This window comes from Lupinus angustifolius, chromosome LG08 (assembly GCF_001865875.1).
Source record: "Lupinus angustifolius cultivar Tanjil chromosome LG08, LupAngTanjil_v1.0, whole genome shotgun sequence".
Classification (NCBI taxonomy): domain Eukaryota; kingdom Viridiplantae; phylum Streptophyta; class Magnoliopsida; order Fabales; family Fabaceae; genus Lupinus; species Lupinus angustifolius.
Genome location: NC_032016.1, coordinates 2,576,151 through 2,598,322, shown reverse-complemented (window position 1 = coordinate 2,598,322; position 22,172 = coordinate 2,576,151). Strand labels below are relative to the sequence as shown.

The window sequence follows — 22,172 nt, the reverse complement described above, 5'->3', positions numbered from 1 at the left end:
AGGTTGTCTCAGTCGATATTTGTGATTGGATTAGCTTCAAGTCTAACGTCAAGTTCGAATTTAAAAAAATGACCATATCAACATTTAGAATTAAGTACAAGACAAGTCTTACCCAACTCATATTCGATACTACTCTTTCCCACAATTCAAAAGAAAAGAATTTTATTCAATACTAATTAACTCATTTTATATTTAAGAATAATCTTAGAATACATTTTAACATAACCTTTGAGAACAACAAGTGAACCTTATAAAAGATGAGAAAAAAATATATTTAAAAATATTTATAGCATAATAGTTTTTTATATTATCGTTATATTATTTATCATTCACTTATAATTATAATTATAGATGATACATTGAATAATAACAAATTTTACATGGCAGTGTTAATACAAGATATAAATAATAAGGATATACCAATTTTCTCTCTCAATATATCTCCATTGTTTTAGATTTTCTCCTTCAACCCACGAACCACATACATACTAAACCCACACTGCAAAAAAAAACCCATTTTTCGTTTTAGGTAATCCCCAAATTCATCAACTTTTCTATATCAATTCACTTAATATATTCAAATTAATCTCTATAGCTTCATGGGTCTATATTATTTTCGAAATATTTGCTTTTTTTTATTATCTCCACTATGTTTCTGTTTCATAGAAGCTTTTATTGTTTATCCTTGAGTTCTTGTTCTTGTTGTTTTGGTTAATTGTTATTTACAGGTATATAAATAAACCCTATTTGTAAGTGTTGAAAAATCTTGTTGTAAAATTGCAGAAACCCTCAAGAGCCTGTTCTTTGGAACAGGTGCACTAAGATATTGTGTAATGTGGGTTCTTCAAAGTCCTCAAATTGTTAGACAAGTACCATTGCAGAGTCACCTATGTTACACTTGTCATGCCTCTTCGAGGCTTCCGGTGTCTTTTGTTTCGTTAAACCCTTCGGCTAAACCCGTAAAAGGCGTTGATGGCACCAATAATCAGTTGATACAATCATTATGTAAGGGAGGAGAACTTAAGCAAGCTATTCAGGTGCTAGGTAGTGAGCTTAATCCGAGTCAGCAGACGTGCGAGCTATTGATTTATTATTGCGGGCAGAAGAATTCGCTATCGGATGGTATTGATGTTCATCGCCAGCTTGTTGATGGTGGGTTGGACCAAGACCCTTTTTTGGCTACTAAACTTATCAATATGTACTATGAGTTAGGGTCTGTTGATCATGCTTGCAAGGTATTTGATGAAACTCGTGAAAGAACTATATATGTCTGGAATGCACTTTTTCGAGCGTTAGCAATGGTAGGTCGTGGTAAGGAGCTGTTGGATCTGTATGGTCAGATGAATTCGACTGGGGTCTTGTCAGATAGGTTCACGTATACGTATGCACTTAAGGCTTGTGTTGTTTCAGAGTTGTCTGTCCGTCCTCTCCGAAAGGGTATGGAGATTCATGCCCATATTCTACGACATGGCTATGAAGCAAATATTCATGTTATGACTACTCTTTTGGATGTGTATGCTAAGTTTGGCCGTGTATCATATGCGAATTCTGTGTTTAGTGGAATGCCTGTCAAGAACTTTGTTTCGTGGAGTGCTATGATTGCATGTTATGCGAAGAATGAAATGCCCATGAAAGCATTGGAGCTTTTTTGGCAAATGATGCTTGAAGCACGTGAGTCGGTTCCAAATTCAGTTACGATGGTTAATGTGGTTCAAGCTTGTGGCGCTCTTGCTGCATTAGAGCTAGGGAAATTGATTCACGCATATATCCTTAGAAGGGGTCTTGATTCTATACTGCCAGTCCGTAGCGCCCTTATAACAATGTATGGAAGATGTGGCGAGATTGAATTGGGACAACGAGTATTTGACAATATGAACAATCGTGATGTTGTTTCGTGGAATTCTTTGATTTCAATTTATGGTATGCATGGTTTTGGAAAGAAAGCAATCCAAATTTTCGAAAATATGATCCACCAAGGAATTTCACCAAGCTACATATCATTTATTACTGTTTTGGGTGCCTGTAGTCATGCGGGCCTTGTCGAGGAGGGAAAAAATTTGTTTAAATCTATGCATAGTAAGTACAGGGTCCATCCAGGTATGGAGCATTACGCTTGTATGGTAGATCTTCTTGGCCGAGCTAACAGGTTAGATGAAGCAATGAAAGTAATTCAAGATATGCGGGCTGAACCAGGACCGACGGTCTGGGGTTCCCTTCTTGGATCTTGTAGGATTCACTGTAATGTTGAACTCGCAGAGACAGCCAGCACTATGCTTTTTGAGTTGGAGCCAAATAATGCCGGAAATTATGTGCTTTTAGCAGATATTTATGCAGATGCTAAGATGTGGAATAATGTCAAGAGTGTGAAGAAGCTATTGGAATCTCGTGACCTGCAAAAGATTCCAGGTTGCAGTTGGATTGAAGTTAAAAGGAAGATATATTCATTTGTCTCCGTCGACGAGAATAGCATACAAATGGAGGCATTGCGCGCTTTGCTAATTAAATTGTTAACCGAGATGAAGGAGCAGCAGGGTTATGTACCACTGACAAACATAGTTCATTATGATCTTGGTGAAGAGGAGAAGGAAAGAATCTTATTGGGACATAGCGAAAAGCTCGCAGTTGCTTTCGGACTCATTAATACGGCAAAAGGTGAAACCATAAGGATTTCAAAGAACTTGAGATTATGTGAAGACTGTCATACTGTTACAAAGTTCATTTCCAAATTTGCTAATAGAGAGATTCTTGTTAGAGATGTGAATCGATTCCATAGATTTAGAGATGGAGTTTGTTCTTGTGGTGACTATTGGTAGCTCTTTGTGTAATGGTATTATGTTGTAAAATGCATAAGTGTAATTCTAATCCATATCATAGATATTCGACAAAGTTTTACGTTGATTGTCGACTGCCTAACACAATCTTCACCTTTTATCCGAATATAGGATCGGCTATGTATACCATCTAGCACACATAGGCAGGTTTTAATAGTGGAATTCTAATATAGTGGAAAATATTAAATGATGCTCTCTATGGTTTCAAACACAAGTGTAGATATATTTATTTCATTTTGGTCTTTTCAAAAACTGAACACTCTACATACATTGTCTGAGTTTTCTTTATCAGAATATAGAATGTAAATGCCTACAAGATCCACCACTGTTTTTGTTGATCGTGTGTATAATTGGGAAAGTCATGGGCTGATTGTGAAGTTTGAGCTCATAGTTTCTTATGTGGCATGTCATTTCTTTGCAAGCTTTGACATCTACTTGTTTGTATAATTGATTTGAAGGTTTAGGACCCAAGGGTATGTCATTGAGGATTTACCCATCACTATGCTTAGTTTTTAATCTTTGATTCGAGTGTTAAATTTTGTGTTGGGTTGCATGATATTTTGAATCTATTTTATGAGTATTTGTTGTACTTGTGATGGGTTTGAAATTGAGTTGTTTAAAATGTTCACTATGGAAACTTCCATAATTAGGAATTATCCTTTATGTTACCAAACATCATTATTTTGTGTTGCTTGTTTTAATTCTACTTAGTGATCTCTAATGCTTCAAGTAGAGGGTTTCTATGTCTTTATCCTAGGGGTGAGTAGGACTCGGCCTTACCCACTTACTCCGTTTGATTCGATTATATCCGACCCAAATAGGGTCGAGTCTAGGGCTGAGTTCAGGTTCAAAAACTTACACCTAGATAATATTTAGGGTCAGATAGGGGACAAGCATGAGTCGGTTCGACCCAACTCATGGTCACTCACTTATCATGTTTGTATGTGTCTCTATTCAATTGTATATAGGATAATGACATCTCTTTTGTCAAAAATATAATTCACTCTCTATGTCATATATATATATATATATATATATATATATGCATATTTCATTTGATATGTCAAATTATATATCTACTATAATAAGTAAAATATTGAGAAGATTTTATACAAAATAGATACAAATTATATTTAATTGGGTTTAAAGTCGAGTATGAGTTCAAGTATAAGTACTAAAATATACATTATTTAAAAAAGATATGCATTACATATCCAAACTCGGGGTATGCTCATCCATATTTATCCAAGTGCTAAAAATAATGTTTTATGTTTTAGTAGTGTAGCCATATCCATGTTTGTCTTGTTTCTTTTGTTAGGTAGAATTGATTCAATGAATACAATAAATATGAATGTTGCTAGTACCCAACAAGTTTCACAAGAAAGTTCACATCAAGTAAATGTGGAAAGTACTTCTAATCCTACACCTGAGCATTCCCAATCTCATGTTGGACAAGATGATAATACAGAACCAACAACACAACCACCACGAAAGAAACACATAAGTGTGGTATGCGAGAATTTTCAAAAGATTAAAGTGAATGGAGTTGACAAGGCTGAATGCAAATATTGTAAGAAACAACTCGGCAAAAGTTCAAGGAATTGAACAAAACACTTGAACAACCATATGGAGTTGTGTTTTCAAAAAAAGATTATGAAGATAGGTCATGACAAAGGGCAGTCATTTCTAATGCCTAAAGCCTCACAAGGTAAGCTAGAGTTGGGACTTGGAACTTATAATGCGGAAAATACAAAAACGGAACTTGTGAATGCAATTATTATACATGATTATCCGCTATCAAAGTGGATCATGTTGGTTTTAGAAGGTACTCGACTTCCCTCCAACCATTATTTCAAGTTCCTTCTCGAAACACTATCAAGAAGGAGATATTCAAAGTGTGTGATTTTGAGAGAATGTGCAATAAAGATGTCGGATAGTCATGAAGGAAGAGTAGTTATTACCTCAGATATGTGGACTTCAAGCAATCAAAAGACGGGGTATATGATGGTCACAACTCACTATATTGATTTTTCTTGGACTTTACAAAGTTGAGTATTGAGGTAATTATATTATATAACTCAATATTGTGTTATATTGCAAATATTGTATTGTTATATTTATCTTCCACTTTGCCATTGAATGTGAGTATTGTTATTTTAGGTTCATTTATATTCTTGCCCCTCACACTAGTGATATACTTTCTCATGTGTTGGTTGAATGCTTTATGGATTGGAACATTGACACAAATATATCAACTATTACTCTAGATAATTGTAGTACAAATGATGCCATGATTCCAAAAATCAAAGATATGTTCCAATCGGGAAATTTGTTGAGGGATGGGTCTTTACTTCATATGCGTTATTGTGCACATATCTCAAATTTAATAGTTAAAGATGGATTAGAAGTTGTGAAAAATGAGATAGAAAAGATTCGGAGATAATGTAGCATATTGGAATGCTACACGAAAAAGGAATGAAAAGTTTGAAGAGACTGCTAAACAATTATGAGTTCCTTACACTAGAAAGCTAATTTTATATTGTCCAACTAGATGGAATTCAACATACAAAATGTTTGAGATTTCCATATTATATAAGGATGTATTTAATCGGTTTAGACAATGTGACACTCAATACACCTGTTTGCCAAGTAATTTACAATGGCACTTTGTAGAGGATGTTTTTGAGCGACTAAAATTGTTTAATTCCATAATTGAGATGATTTTTGGTACTAAATATCCAACTACCAACATATATTTTCTCAAGATTTGTCAGATTAAATTAACAATAAGTCAATGGATGAATTCCTCTAATGAATTTATTAAAAGGATGGCAGAGAAGATGGTGGCTAAATTTGAAAGGTATTGGAGTGTCATACATAATATTACAAGGGTTGCTACAATTTTGGATCCTATATATAAAATGGCATTACTTGAGTTCTATTTTGATAAGTTGTATGACCATGATGCATGTACACAAGTTAGCAAAATCCGAGAGTTGTGCTATGATTTGGTGTCTGATTATCATTAAAGTAAAATATCTAATGAAAGCTATCTATTGCTAAATAGAACTAGTACTAATGATAAATCTTTGGATGAATATGATGTGTTTATTGAGAGGAGGAGAGAAACTAGAAGTTCAAGTGTTAAAACTGAGTTGGATCATTACTTAGAGGAGGATGTTATAAAAAGGACACCGAATTTTAATATTTTAAATTGATGGAAAACAAATGGAATCATGTATCCAACACTTCAAGCAATTGCAAAAAATTTATCAGCTATTCCTATTGTAGCTTATGAATCTGCCTTCAGTACAAGTGGATGAATATTTTCAAAATAAAATTAAATAATTTCATAAATACATATTAAGTAGTAATTAAAACAAGCGTTTTTTAATATATGACTTTTAACATCACTTATTATAAAAAGTAATGTTGATATGTCACATTTAACATCGCTTATTTAAGCAAGCAATGTTAAATAGATTGAAATCAACAACGTTTACTTAAAAAATTGTATTAAATATCAAAGTTCTTTAAAATTATTTAGTTGTCATATTATGTTCAACTTTAGATAATGGAATGACAAATAACAAAATTTACTTACCAAATATGAGTTTTTGTTGTGTCAAATCACATAGTTTAATATTCTATTTTAATAATATTCGGTTGGTGATTCATAATATTTTTTGAAGTAATAAATAATTACATTTTTCGTATATATATGATCAAAGTTGTGTTATATATGAAAAAATAGCATATGAATTTATGTTAACAAATTGAATTATTTTTGTGTAATATTTACTCGAGTTATATCTTTCAAAATAAAATTAAATAATTTCATAAATACATATTAAGTAATAACTAAAACAAGCGTTTTTTTAATATATGACTTTTAACAGCGCTTATTGTAAAAACGTTGTTGATATGTCACCTTTAACAACAACGTTTATTTAAGCAGACGCTGTTAAATAAATTCAAATCGTGTTAAATATCTTAGGCAAACATACAACAACACTTCTTGAAAAAAGCATTGTTAAAACTATATCCACCTATCAAAGAGCGCTGTTAATTATTTTTCGTACTGTATTTAATAGCGTTATGCTAGAAAGTGCTGTTAAAAGACCGTTGTTAAATGCGAATTCTAGGTAGTGGTTTTAATAAGATTAAATTTCTACTATTTAAGTTTTAAAAATAAATAAATAATATTAATTGAGGACATTTTAAGATCTATTTAAATAATTAGTATTAGAAATGATTATTTTGAAATAAATTGATTGTCTATTATTTTTAAGTGAGATAGAATATCAACATATTTAAATTTTAAAAAAAGATTAGATGATATTAATTGAGAATGTTTTAATAAGATTGAATTCATACTATTTCAGCTTTAGAAATAATTAAATAATATTAATAGAGAACTTTTTAAGATCTATTTAAATAATTAGTATTGAGAATGATTACTTTGAAATAAATTCATTATTTGTCATTTATTAAGTGAGATATAATATCAATAAATTTCCTTATTAATTGTAATATCATAACTCATTCTATTAATAGTAACAATGAATTCTTACTATTTAAGTTTTAAAAAATGATTAAATGATATTAATTCAGAATATTTTAATATCTATTTAAATGCGTTTCATATAATTTTAAAACATAATTTCAAAGTAGAAACAATAAGTTTAATAAAAAACAGCAAAATGAGAACCAAAATTAGTAAGTCAAGGATGCATTGCAGCGAAAGATCATAAACTTTTAAGTTGATTGTCATACTGAATTATATATCAATAATTGAAAAGAGGAAGACAACTTCAACCATATATTTGTAGCATCATTATTAAGTTTTGCAAATAAATAAAATGCTTATCCCTTCATTATTCATGCATCCTTCCCAGGGAAGAAAAGTAAAATTTAAAAGTAGAACCGAATCAACTATAATAAAAAAAATATCAAAACCCTGAAGTGAATGATGCATTCCAGCTAAAGATTTGGAGAAATTCTTTCACACCTTTTAAAGTAAAAATCTAAACTTTTAAGTTAATTGACAAATAGAAGGACATATCAATAATTGAAAAGAAGAACATAACTTCAAGCATATATTTGTAACATCATTGTTAATCTTTAGAAATAAACAAATTAAACAAAATTAATAACGAAATAAGAGTATTGAAGCTTTGCATTAGACGAAATCGAATACCCAAAATATGAAAATTAAACAATTTGAAGCTTCCAAACAATATAGAAGAAACTCAAAACAAAAAATGACAAAATGACTTACCATGATACTCGATGATAAAAATGGATTTTCAACACTGAAACCTCCATCTATTTGAAAAATGCATGTTTTGGATCAGATCTAGAACTTTAGCATATGTGGATAACCCTGGTGATAGTTGTGAGAATCCAAACATGTTCACAATTATATCATTTTTTGCTTTTAATGCTTTTTATCTCTTTCCTTGGTGAAAAATAAAATAAAATTATATCTACCCGTGAACATCTCGTTAGATCGATTCATGAATGATGAAGTAATTAAAAAATAAAATGAGTATAAAATCATACCTCGTTTGACGATGGAAAATATTAGATCTGTTTAATAAAGATAAAAAAAATATAGGAGAAGTAATTTGTGAGTTTCAAAAGATGAGAAGATTAAGAAGTAAACTGAAATAAGAATAAGAATAGAGAAGAAGATTAAGATATATATTACATTGATTATCCTTGCAAGATATATAAATGTAATTTGTAAACAAAAAAACATATGATTAGTGTAATTAACTTAAACAAAATATGATATATTATGGAGACAAATCCAAATATTATAAGAGTCAATGTCTCCTCAGTATTTTGATTGTTTATAAAATATATCAATAATTCTAAAGAAATATTGTTTAAACCACTTTCATACTATTTTATAACGAACCAAAATTAATGAAGATGCATTGACTTTTATACAATTTGAACACGTTTCTACAATATAACATGTTTTGTTTAACTAAATTACATTTATCAACTTTTTGTTTAAAATGTTATACTTATTGTTCCTAGGAGGTAGCCACTATAATGTATGTATATAAATTAGAGATATTTTGTGTTGGGGCAAAAAAGTAAGGGTGATTTATGTAATTTTACTAAAATTCAAGGGTTGAGAGTGTAATTTACTTTACTTCATTTTTTCTTGTATAACCAAGAGTATCTCCTTACCATATGAGTAAGAAACTAATTTTCAGAGTGTATGACAGTCTCTTTCAACAAGTGGTGCTCATAAGACCAATGCCTATTTCATCCTGGTTTAAAGATATGGTGAATATCTATACTACTATATATATGCAAAACATGCTTAAGGGATGTTTATATAATTGAACAGACATAATTTCTATATTCTAACTTTGCCCTTACTATTTATATAAATGCAAAATATGCCTAAATGACATTCTGGTAATTAAACTTGTAAAATTTCATTACATTCCATTTAATAACAACCATGACATAATTTTCAAATTCCAATTTTATCCTTTTGTAACGTTTCAATAATAACTAGAATAAACTTCCACATGTTCTTTTATTTTTCCATCAATAAATAACTATTATTCCATACATTCTTCTATTTCTTTTTTCTCTCTTCACCACACCAAAAAGAACATCTTTGACCGATATGAAAAAAACATTCAATGACACCCTAATTATTATTAGAAGTACAAGTTGATAAATTTATAAAAACTTTGCGTATACAATTGATATAAAATAAAATAAAAATGTAGATCGATAAATAGAGAATATAAGTCGACAAGCTAATATGGACTAAATTGAAGAAATAATGTAGATCTAAACTAAAAATAAGGTACATTATTTAGGGAATAAATTCATATATAAGCCTTAAATACTTGATAACTACTAGTCACTTCAATTTTGCACAGCCCATATTAACACTTATTTGGATGTTTGGAGAGATTAATCCAAATAATAATAATATAATGTAATATTTATATACACTGTATAAGTAATCAATCATTCAACCTTAATTTAGAATATTTGTTTGTTTTGAAAATTCAATAATATTTAAAAATCAATAGTAAATAATATAATATCAGTATAAAAATGTGATATGTGTGTTATTTTGTTTACTTTTAAAAATATTTTATAGAAAATGATAAAACATGACACATGTCATGATTTTAATGGCAATAGGAGATAATTTGTCTCTTATACCTGGAGATACTCAATTACCTATTAATATGTACATTTTTTACTTATATTATTTATTAATGTTAGTATAAAGATTTACAATACTCCATCACATATTCATTTTGGATTAATCATTGGTTTATTAAGAAAAACATATATTGTGGCAAGTGCACACCTCCTTTTGCATTTTCTCTTTTTTCTTTTCTGAAATTTCAAAGAAAAACATTTTCATGGCTAGGTCTGGAATAGAGTATCAAGAAGAATTGGAAGAAGACGAAGAAGAAGGCCATTTCACTGGAAACAGTTCTTCCCCTCATAAAGGTTTCGTCTTTTTTTGTTGGGTCTCTCAAATTTCTTGTCTTTTTTTAATTTTCACATCATTTTGATAAAATATAATTATTATTTTTTTGTTGACAGTGAAGGTGGATGAACCCAATAGGGGCAAGAGGGTGAACCCTCATCGTTCCAAACATTCAGAGACAGAACAGCGTAGGAGGTGTAAGATTAATGAAAGGCATGTTTTTTTGCTGTTTTTCTTTGGTAACTATTGTTTTTGAGTTAAATTATGATATTATTTAGATTTCAAGCTTAAGGGGAAGTTTTAGGCATAGTATAAAACCCGCAATGTTACATGAGAGTGAATGTTGAACCATTAAAATGTTCAACAAGAGAGTAAACTCAAAGCGATGAAAATGTTGTTGGATGGGTGAACATACTAACAAGATAAGATTATAAATGAATGTATCAGGGAGAAAGTTAGAGTACTTCCTGTTGTAGAAAAAATGTTAATATCATGCCTTAGGTGGTTTGGAGACGTTTGGAGGAAACCGTTAGAAGCCCTAGTAAGAAGCCTAGATCAAATGGAGGTTACTCCAATTCCTAGAGGGAGACCAAGAAAAACCATAGGCGAAACGACTAGGAAAGATTTAGATATCAATGTTTTGTCAATGAGCATGATTAATGATAGAGCATTATATCATCGTTCGACACATGTAGCCGACCACACTTGAGATTAAGGTTTGATTGTTGTTGTAATTAGATTTCACTTCGAGGAAAAGACTTGGTTTCTTTGTTATATTGTTTTTGACTTGGTCATTTTTATGTTTTCAAGTTTTGAGTGAAAATTTGATGTAATATTCAAGAGGTTGAGTTGCTGTCTCATATCAGTTGTTCAAATCCTAGAAACAACTTCTTTGCATGTGGGATAAGGTTGCACACATTTACCCTTCGCTAACCCCATCCGATGGGAGCTTTTCCTAGGCAAGAATTGTATTTGCGTTCATAAATTTTGTTGTATAATATTTGAGAGGGTGAGCTTTTGTGCAATGATAAGGTTGTCCGCCTTGTGACGTGGAGGTCACATGTTCAAATTTTGAAAACACTAGCCGCTTACCGGGATAAGGCTGCATACATTTATCCTCTCTACGTTTGCCAGGTGGGAGCCTTCGGTGCTGGGCTGCTTTTTTCCCCCTTATATCAACTTAAATAATATTTAGTTGCCTGAAAGGAAATGTATTTGTTAACCAGATTTCAGGTTCTACGAGATCTCATACCTCAAAATGATCAAAAAAGAGATAAAGCTTCCTTCTTGTTGGAGGTAGTAAAGTTCATTAAATCATTTGGTTTCTTCTGAGCACCATACATATTAACTATGTTCTTACAGACCCCCATTTTTGTGTGCAGGTTATTCAGTATATTCACTTTCTACAGGAAAAGCTACAAATTTATGAACAGTCTTATGAAGGGTGGAATCAGGAGCCAATGAAATTGATTCCATGGGTAAAAAAAATTCCGGAATGATGTTACGCATGCATTTTCCAATGTGTCTGTGTTCATTTTGCATCTTTTCTGAATTTTTGGGAAAATGTATGATGATATAAGTGAATTCATGTACCTTATATTAACGTGACATGATACTTTATGCATACAGGTTACTAAATCCACATATACTGCTTCATTGATGCAAGCTCATCTTTAAAATTGGATCTTTTCATGGCAGTCTAGTTCAACCTACAAAGTTGCATACAAGTTATGATTGTCATTGTATGATGATTCATTATTTTCTAAGTTGCAAAAGAAAAAACACTAATCGCCAAGCCTTGCTGCCAGAGTCGGGTTGATTCTAGAATGCAAATGTACCGAATCATGTATTCATGATGCCAACTGCCTTAAATTTCTTGATTGTCTTCTACAAGAATTTGAGTTTCTTTTATGTTTAGGATTAATTTTATGTTGTTTCTCGCCTGCTGTAGTTTTATTTAGAATTACAATATCCTTATTATGAGGGTGAGCTTGGTGCAACGGTAAGATTGTTACTTAGTGACCATGAGGTCATGAATTCAAATCCTGGAAACAACTTTTCCACTAGTGAGGGTACGGCTGCATTGATCTACCATTCTCATACCCCACTAAGTGGGAGCCTCGTGCACTGGGCTGCCTTTTTTTACAATATCCTTATTATTCCACAGTAGGCCACTATGCATATTTGAATGAGTTCAGGGATGGTATTTAGACAACTTCAGCAATATATTTGTCCTAATGGTTGATCTTGTATTAGTGCCTTGAAATAGTAACAATGGTTTGTTTTCTAATTTTTTTTTTTCTCAACTGTTTGTCTCAGAGAAATCATAACGGGGCTGCAGAAAATAATACAGATCCTTCTCAAGCTTTACAAAATGGGTCTGCTTATGAGAAAAATGAAGGTGTCTCTATATCATTGCCCAGAAATATACAGAATCCGATAGAGTCTGACTTGTCAACGACCACTATTCAGAAAGGCTACACTCCGGGTTTAGCTACAGATGCAGTTTCCATGGGCATGCAAATGCAATTGGACATGTTTGATCCGGTTGTTAGCATTGGTATGCCAACGCAACATCTGCAGCAACCTGTTTCTAGTGCTGACATCCCTTCCCATAACCAGCCTCAAGTTTGGCCGAGTAAACCAAATAGGAGCAACTATGCCGTTCCGGATAATTCATTGAAGGAACAGGAGGAGCTGTCAATTGAAAGTGGATCTGAGAGCATCTCAAGTGCCTATTCTCAGGGGTGAGTTTCTTTGATCCGTTCTTACAACTTTTTTTCCAACTACCCTATTTAGCAAGTAGTGTGTGTGTCTGTACTTAAGGAAATGCCAATGTTATTATCTTCATTTGGAGAATCGTCCTTCTCAGTTGCACCGTGCTACCATTACCACCCCCTCCGAGGTTGAGCCATACTGAGTTTTTCTTCATTTCTTGGCCTCCTTTCTCTCATCACCACCACTTATTATCCATTAATACCTTTTCTCTTGTGTCGACCAGTTCTTTCTCACTTCTCCCATTTTTCTGTCCAATAAGATCCCACCCCATGACTCATCTTCCATAACTTGTGTGTAATCATCATAGGCATAAAAGAAGCACCTGAAGAACACTGAGCCCCCTTTGTAATAACACTCACTTGAACGGAAAGTTGGGGTTCTTTTTTTTATTTATTTAATAAATGTGGAAAGTTTTACTAGAGAGAAATATCCAGTGGATACAAATGCAGGATGGAGATAGAGTGTGAATTGTGATACAAGATGTAAAAGAGTGTTGCATGCATCATATCATAGTTAGAACCAGTGATTTAAAACACTGGTTAGAACTGAGAATGGGATTCATTCAAATAAATTTTGACCCATATGTTTATAGTTTTATATACCCTTTTAGGGCTCAAATTGTCATATGTATATACTGTTTTGCTAGTCAACGCCTGTAAATTATTCCCCTCACCTTCCCGTGGTGGTAGAATTGTAAAACAAGGCAAGTTCTTTTTTCTTCTTCTTACTTCTTTGTATTAGATTGTTCAATTTTAATATCTTGTCAAATTCTTTGTGATTCGCCAGGACATTTGTATTGATCAAAGTTTTATGAATATTGCCCAACACATTTTACCACTGATGCTTACAATTGGGCATATGAGATTCTATCCGCCGAATAAAGAAATTGGGCATGATGAAATTTCAATTGTTCCACTTGCTTTTTGTTGCAGTTGACATTGTTTTCTTTCTCATCTACCTGTATAATACAGAATTAGTGGTGCAACAATCTTTTGGGTACTATTTCTTTAGCATGTTTAGCTTTTCCTAAACGGGTGAGCCTTATGCAATGGTAAGGTTGCTGCTTAGTAATCATGAGGTCACCGGTTCAAATCTTAGAAACAGTCTCTCCGTTTGCGAGAGTAATGTTGCGTACCTTTGCCATTCCGAAACTCCACTAGGTGGGAGCCACGTACATCGGGCTGCTCTTTATTTTTTGTTCAGCTATTTCCTCTAATATCAGCAAAGTGGATATCATTCACACCATAGTTGAGTGGGTTTTTGTGTTCAACAGAATATTAGATACTCTCAAGCAAGCGCTGCATTCTTCAGGAGTGGATTTATCCCAAGCTACTCTTTCAGTGCAAATAGATGTTGGTAGACAAGCAAAAACTGGGTTGACCCCCTTGGCGTCTGGCTTAAAGGTTCGTTCTTACTTTCTTCATTTTTCGGCCAACAGTTTTTCCGGATTGTCGAATGATTTTTGTAAGGGTTTTCGTGTCATTGTTACTGCTCCTTTGTCATTGAATTACTCATTAAACTGTAAGTATTATTCATTAGAAAGACTAAGAAGAATTGCTTCCAAAACACATCTTTATTTTTGGACATGGCCAATTTAGAACTTTGTAGACCAAATATATATACCAATCTCTGTTATCAGTTCCAAGCATGCAAACCTGACAAGGCACAATCCTTCATTTCGATTTAAAATGTCATCGTATAATACCGAATATCGGTTTTTCAGGGTCATGAAAAGCAGTTTGTGAACAATGAAGCAATGGCATATTCAGGAGTTGATTATTACAGTGAGGATTCTGAACAAAGCTTGAAGAGGCTGAGAAGAGAATGAAGATAGCCATCATCACCCTCATGTTCATGAAAATGGCATTAGGTGGGTCAAGTCATTTTTGACATACTTGTTAGATTCAGATAAAAATGTATATTTTCATGATTATGGTTTTTGATTCTGAAATAAAATGTTACATATGATTGTGTTTCTACATGATTATGGTTTTTGCTTCATATTGTATAATTATCTTTTAACTTCAATTCTTTTGCAATTTAATGCTAATAGGCCTTGGCTATTTTTAGCTGGAAATGCTGGTTAAGAATTATATAGGTGCAGGGTTAAAGAAAGGAAAAGTGTAACACTGACAGAACATTTTTATTTATTATAATAAGTTTAATATTTATGCAATGGAAGAACTTTCTAAGTTTAATAATAATAATAATGCAGAAACCAAAACCAGAATGAATAAACACTATAGGGACCAATTACATATTTATATCTGTAAATTATTTATACATGTGTGTTACAAAACACTAACCTATCATACCTGTGGAGAGATATTTATGATATTAAGTATTAAATTTATATTTTTTATTTTAGAAAATTAGAATGATTTTTATTGGATGTATTTCATGTTATAATTTTTTACTATAATATCCAACTTAAAGTGAAATGTATTAATTATAGTTATATAGGATTATATGATTTTACTTTAGGCAAAATAGGAAAATAAAATCATAATGATAATGATTTCAAGTTTTGGCTATAAATTACCATTTACATGAAGTATTGGTACTACTAGTACGGACCCACCAAACCTAATACCAATGGATTAATAAACTAAGCTATAATATATTATTAGGACACTAGTTCTGCATGTTTAAAAATCAATTTTTGAACCCTAGTGGATATATATATATATATATATATATTAATAGTGTAACTGTTTTTCACACTGTCAATCTATTATTTACTATTCATACGTTAATTATCATTTACTTTTAAATAAAAATAATACAAATCAATTATGGGTTATATATGGTAAGTATAAAAACTTTACATTAGTAGTATACAGATAAAAATCAATTACGTTTTACAACAGACTCCTTTTGAGTAAAACTAAATAAATTATGAAAGAGATATTGTAGGACCATTCACTCAGTATCAATAAGAAAATGAAAAAAAAAAATATATGCATTAAAAATTATAAGAGTTTTATATAATGTATTTAACTATTTATCATGTCTATCATTTACTAATTATTTTAATTACTATTGACTCTTAAAAATAATTAAATAAATGATATACTGATTATGTATAAGTCTTTATACTAATATTACACTCAAAGAAAATTATAGGATTAGTTGTAAAATGTAGATATACGACATACATGGTGGTATGTGTAATGTATCGAGTGATTCATGTTCATGTATAATTTAGAGTTTAAAATTTGTATATGGACAGTATAACAGTGTCAGTATATCATTGACAATTGATTTATATTACTTTTATTTGAATACTAATAGTAGTTAATAAATTATTAACAATGTAAAAAATACTTATACTATTAATGTATACCTATTAAATCATGTAATTTATGCCAATTTCTTGAGGTAAGGTGTCAGGAAAATATGAAATTGTGCAACTCACAACTTTAAACCAAGTTCACATTAAAATTTAAAAAATGGTGAACAAAACCTTCATTGGATCTAGAAAATAGATATATATAACTTAAATAAGTTGTTTTCAAGATTCTAACTCATAATCTCTAAGTGTCACAAGACAAACAACCTTATCGTTATATCAGACTCACCCAAAATAATGTGCATGTCAAATTGCAAATTTAGGTTTTCAACAAAATGATGCATGTAAGAACAGTATGAAAAATTAATCAGAAGATTCCAACCAAACTTAAACCTGCTATTTAACTACTACTAACATTATGCTAGCTTACAATAAAACTGAGTTATATTTGAGGATTTCAGCTAGAACAACAATAGTGTTACAGATATGATTCTGCATTCATAAAATTACGAGTAAATATCAGGTTTAATCCTTATAAATTTCTACGTGTATAATTATAATTTGATTGCTAAAAACATAAAAAACTTAATTAGTACTTAGATCGTGAATGTAAGTCAAAATAATCTCTGGGACTAAAGTATCCAAAATGTTAGTCATAAAAATGTTAAAAATGACTAATTTGACCCATATTTGATATCGTCGACACCAGTTTGGATTTAGGCAAAACTTTTACGACCAAAACGAGCCTTTACCCGAAAATCATTTCCTAAACCAGAGTTCCAGAGCCACATTTAAATGGTTTTTCTGCTTCTCTTTACCCAAAATTGAATCCATTAAGCAGTGGTTGGAAGCAACAAATGAATATGTACACATTGTTGTGGAGAATGTGTAATCCATTATCAATTCTCAGATAAAACATCAACTCATTGTTTTTGATGTCATCTTTCTCCATTCTCCATCTCTTCTTGATCCTCAAATTGATTTTCTTCTTTAGTATTCGCTTCTCCGTCGCTTTCATGATTTCCACCATTCTGTCTAAAGAATAACGCAGAAACCGAATCATCGTCGTCTATATCTTCATCATTTTCTTTATCTTTAAACTGAGAGACCGAACCCATGTTCATCCATGCAGGACACCTGTGAGTAACTCCAAGAGCTCTCGAAACTTGGGAAGTCGAAACACTAGAAGAGTTTTTTGATACCTCATTGGAGTCACGCCTCGAGCAAGAGCATTCAGGGACCGGGTGAGAGAGAAAAGATAATGGTTTTGATTTATTCGATGCTTCGATAATTCCATCGAGTAATGTTTTTCTCAAATGCCTGCGAACCGATTTAAGCCAAGTTTGATTTGCTTGATACGTGTGGTCACGAATCTCATCTACTAGTCTGACAGCTTCCTTTCTGCATGAATAGAAGTATGGTAGCAAAGTATTACAATTTCACATCCTCACCAAGCATAAATTAGCTTCACAGTGATGCGGATTGTGGCCGCGTCACTGTGATTCGGTATCACACCGCAATTGCAACAGTCACCATAACCACAATATTACGGCCGAATCATGTGATGTTGTCTTCAATTTGAAACAATGATGGCTATATATATATTCTAATAGAGGTATTTACCTGTTAGGTCTAAACGTCTTTGATGCGGCTGACTGATATAGCCTATGCCCCATAACCAAGCTAGCAAAATTCGGGCGCCCCTTCCCATCACGGTCAAATCCAGGAATGAACACATCAGCTTCAATGCAAACCACATAGTCAATAGCCTCCCATAGTAATTTATGGGCATTGGTCCTAAGTTCCATAACAGTACTATCAGGCTCGTTATCACTTTCAGCGACCCAACCCCACCATCCCTCTATGTTATATGATTTGGGCCTAGCCGGAGGTGGAGGAAGTGGGCGAGGACGTGGACCTGCATTCTTCCAAGCTTTAACCTTTGTTACTTCTTCGACGAAAGGTGGTGGTCCGGGAGGAGCATCAAGAAGACTATCCTCTTGTCCGTACAGACTTCTTAGCTCCCAAGGAGTGCTAAGAGAAGTTCTATCAACAACGTTTTCAAACATAGCATGAAGAGGAATTAATGTTCTTTGACCACCAAAGACTTCTCCGCCGGATACATATATAATTGCATCCATTGAGTATCCATAGCCCCGCAGAAGAATACCAATCTGAAAGAGATCGGAATTATGGATCATACAATAAGCATAGGTAGTTCTTTCTTGTTTGTAAACATGTCCTTGAATTTTATATTGATATTGTTGGTTCTCTTACCTCCTCCGGCATTAAAGGACAGGAGCCGTTAATTCTTGCCTCGGCTGAGTTGACTTTAAGCTTCCCCTTAACAATCCCACGTCTTCTCATCCAAGATCTTTTGTGTTGAATGAGTTCAGTGTGCACATCCTTGCGAAGAATTTAAAGCCATAATTAGCTCAGATATAGAAAGCTGAGTAAGTTTATGAGACATTAATCACAGACTTGAATCATACCTGGAACAGTTCGGCACAACCATGGTATGCTAAAGCTTCTCTAGTCATGCCAGGATCAAAGGCAATAAATGGACGACCAAGAGCTCGTAACCTACAATTATATCAGGAATGATATAGAAACCAAAAGCCGGGGCAAATAGTATAGAAGAGAACACAAAAAACTCGAGAAAGATGCTAGTGAAGTTTCTCTTACCTCTGTAAAATTTTAGCAGAAAGTTCCTGGACTTCCTGACGAAAATGAAGAGCATGAAAAGCAACTCTACATCGTAGCCTTTGATATTCTTCAAAATCGGGGGGAAGGGTGGCCTAAGAAAGGAGAAATGAGGGAAAACAAAGAGAAACATTAACCGATAGGTACATCAAAGACATTAAAAACTATTTAAAAATCCGTGTGGTGTAGAACAAGAGGAGCAATAGTAAAAAGAAAATGAGAAGACAGAATGCTGAAGACATAGATACAGAAAGATTCAAAAAGAGAGCATCATCTATGATGTATATTCAATCAATACGGCAAACATTTGTAATAGTCCGAGACACTAGCATGCTTAATACAGACGACTACCAATTCAAAATTAAGAATTAGAAAAAGGGCGGCCCAATGCACGAGAATCTCACTTAGTGGATCCTTAAAATAATGTAATAAAATAAAACTCCTCGAATTATGCTCCACATCTAAATTGTTCATAATTCCATCATAGGATGCCCAACTCAACAAAATTAACTATATGTATCAGAGATCAAATAAGGTCAAAATTTAATCTCTATCATTTTCAAAGTAAACAAAATAGTCAATTAAATCGCAATTGAAACCTCAGAATTTGAATCCAAAAGAAAAAATTGAGATCAAAACAGGACATGGATCTAATAGGTGAAGCATAAGCTATTTTACCTGCAAGCATCCACCATCAGAAACAACTAGCTCAACCACCGAATGCCTCTTTAATACAGGAAGAACATGACGAAAATAATAATATGGTGATGCTGAATGTGGCACTTTAAACACGGGAATCTCTTTCTTTCTCCTTGCTCCCTTAAGATGTTTTGGAAGAGTTCTCACAACTTTAACATCTTTCGCTAATGAGAGGACAAAGTGTTCCTCATTATATAGGTATGCGAAACTCTTGAACTGTGAGCTGAACAAAAAAAATCGTAGAAAGAAATAATTTAATTACATAATTTAGAGAACATCAAACTGAGTTAAATATTAGTATCGGCAATTCCTTGGAAGAACATGAACCTTATTCCCTTGCTGCTAGTTGTTTGTTGGATCTCGGGCATTGCTAATGTAGCATTAAGAAGTCGAGAAACCACAACCACATCACATATCTGAAAGATTCGGATAAAAAAACACTTTCAGTTCAATGTGATTTTAATATAAAAGGATGCATATGCCGAAACATGATATCCTCACCGAATTTCTGATGTCATGAAAACCACCTTGTATTCGGACAAAAATAAACCCATTTGTTTGTGAATCGGGATCTGTCAGGAAAGGTAGATATCTTTTTTATTTCAGAAAGATAAATATAAGGATTAACAGTAATCTACAGAAATACAAGCTACATGTGAAGATCCACCTAATTAGTAATCTGGATAGTGAAAAAAATTGAGCAACAAACATTTGACAATTCAACTATATACTGTATACAGCCATGGCAAAAATTCACATGAAACATACAAGTACAACTAATGGGACAAAATAAAATCCGGGCAACTAATGACCTGACTCGTCAAACTTTCATATAGAAAACAGTATGAAGAAACATATGGCAGTCCAAATTCCACAAACCCTTTCCTTCGAATAATTTCATATTCTCATAAAGCCTTTCAAGGTGTTATATTTGCCGAGCAATGCCTAAGTTGTGATTCAGGAATATGCAGTACAAAAACTCTAAGGAATAGAATGTATATATTCAGACATCAAGCATCATGCTTTGTTTCCCCAACCGAAGTTAAAAAAACAGTATGACAGTTTAGTGTTGCAAAGGAGCACTAAGTAGAAAGGAATTTGAGTCCCACAACATTATCACATACTTACGAGAGTAAAGGCCTTCGTGTGAAAACTGAAAATTATCATAACCTTATGATCCTAAGTTCATTCCTTTTAGTCCATTATGCAAATTATCGCTTTGGCAAAAAATAACAAACAATAATTCAAAAAAAGTTCACAAGTTTGATCAACATATAAATCAATGTAAATCAGTACAGCAGCATAAAATCCTCTACAATTTGAAGCAATAAAATGTTCAGCACCAAGATTCAATGATGAACTGACCAGCATAATATCCTCGCGGATTCGAGTCAGGATACAAGGACTCAAGACGCTTCACCGGACCCCATAATCTTCTATATGAAGGACTCTGCAACACAAATGCAAAGTAAACAAAAAAATTATCTGAGTCTCTTTGTATCCACAAATCACTTTGAACTCTGATTAATCCAAGTTAACTCTAAAATTAACAAACAAAATATATAATAAAAAATGCACATATGAAGCAAAGTAAAAAACCTAATTATAGTATTATGAAACACATTGTAATCCAAAATTCTCAGTAAAATGTAATGTGGCTAAGAACAGATCCAAGCTAAGGAACAAAGACAAAGTTTTACTTATTTTCATAAACAGAGAAAAACAAAACAAAAAACAAAAAAACAAAGAATGCATCTGACTAAGACCCTTATCAGGACAAATACACTGAATACAACATCATTGTCATTTAGTGAAACCAAAAGCCAAGTTTTTGAACTATGAACATTCTCTAGAACAAAGGGATTAGCATAACAAAAGTAAAAAAAAAAGCAAAGATCTTTGAGTGAAACATATTACTATGAATGAAATGATATTGAGACATTACATTAGTGGGAAAATGGGGTGTCTGAAAGATTGGTCTCCAAGAGAAAAAAGTAACAGATGATTGATAATCAGCAATACCCATTTGAGTGAATCTAGCAAGAAGAAAGTGTGTGAAAATTGAGAAAGCTGAAAGAACAATGCCAAATAGAGCAACCCATTTCAACTTAGACTTCATTTTTACTTCCCCTTTCATTGGAAGAGACAAAGATCAAAACTTTATTGAATCTATGACTAACTAAAGAGAGAAGTGATGAAAGGAACATGAAGAAGAAAGAGTAAGGAAATTGAAGAGGGAAAGAGAGAAAATAGAAACATTAGAAAAGTCAGAGAGAGAGAGAGAGAGAGAGACAGAGAGAGAAGGCACGTGTTAAAGTCTGTGTTCTGTCAAACATAACATACACTAATGAAGTTTGAGTTGCACTAGGACCAACCTATA

The 22,172-nt window shown here is 32.5% G+C and overlaps 3 protein-coding genes across 3 annotated transcripts; 2 read left to right on the top strand and 1 right to left on the bottom strand.

The window, feature by feature from the left end:
- LOC109354938 (pentatricopeptide repeat-containing protein At3g46790, chloroplastic) lies at window positions 423-2,961 on the top strand. Its single transcript, XM_019597774.1, has 2 exons — window positions 423-529; window positions 784-2,961. The coding sequence occupies exon 2, from the start codon at window positions 834-836 to the stop codon at window positions 2,811-2,813; it is 1,980 nt and encodes a 659-aa protein (XP_019453319.1). The 5' UTR covers window positions 423-529; window positions 784-833; the 3' UTR covers window positions 2,814-2,961.
- Window positions 10,227-15,077, top strand: LOC109354238 (transcription factor BIM2). The gene is made up of 7 exons (XM_019596596.1): window positions 10,227-10,340; window positions 10,437-10,533; window positions 11,547-11,616; window positions 11,703-11,798; window positions 12,640-13,067; window positions 14,372-14,501; window positions 14,822-15,077. The coding sequence occupies exons 1-7, from the start codon at window positions 10,250-10,252 to the stop codon at window positions 14,924-14,926; spliced, it is 1,017 nt and encodes a 338-aa protein (XP_019452141.1). The 5' UTR covers window positions 10,227-10,249; the 3' UTR covers window positions 14,927-15,077.
- LOC109354236 (uncharacterized protein At1g04910) lies at window positions 17,326-22,136 on the bottom strand. The gene is made up of 10 exons (XM_019596593.1): window positions 21,738-22,136; window positions 21,158-21,242; window positions 20,294-20,364; window positions 20,120-20,208; window positions 19,772-20,015; window positions 19,076-19,188; window positions 18,883-18,973; window positions 18,668-18,796; window positions 18,014-18,564; window positions 17,326-17,791 (listed from the first exon to the last, which is right to left on the bottom strand). Exons 1-10 carry the CDS (start codon window positions 21,927-21,929, stop codon window positions 17,329-17,331), a joined length of 2,028 nt encoding a protein of 675 aa, XP_019452138.1. The 5' UTR covers window positions 21,930-22,136; the 3' UTR covers window positions 17,326-17,328.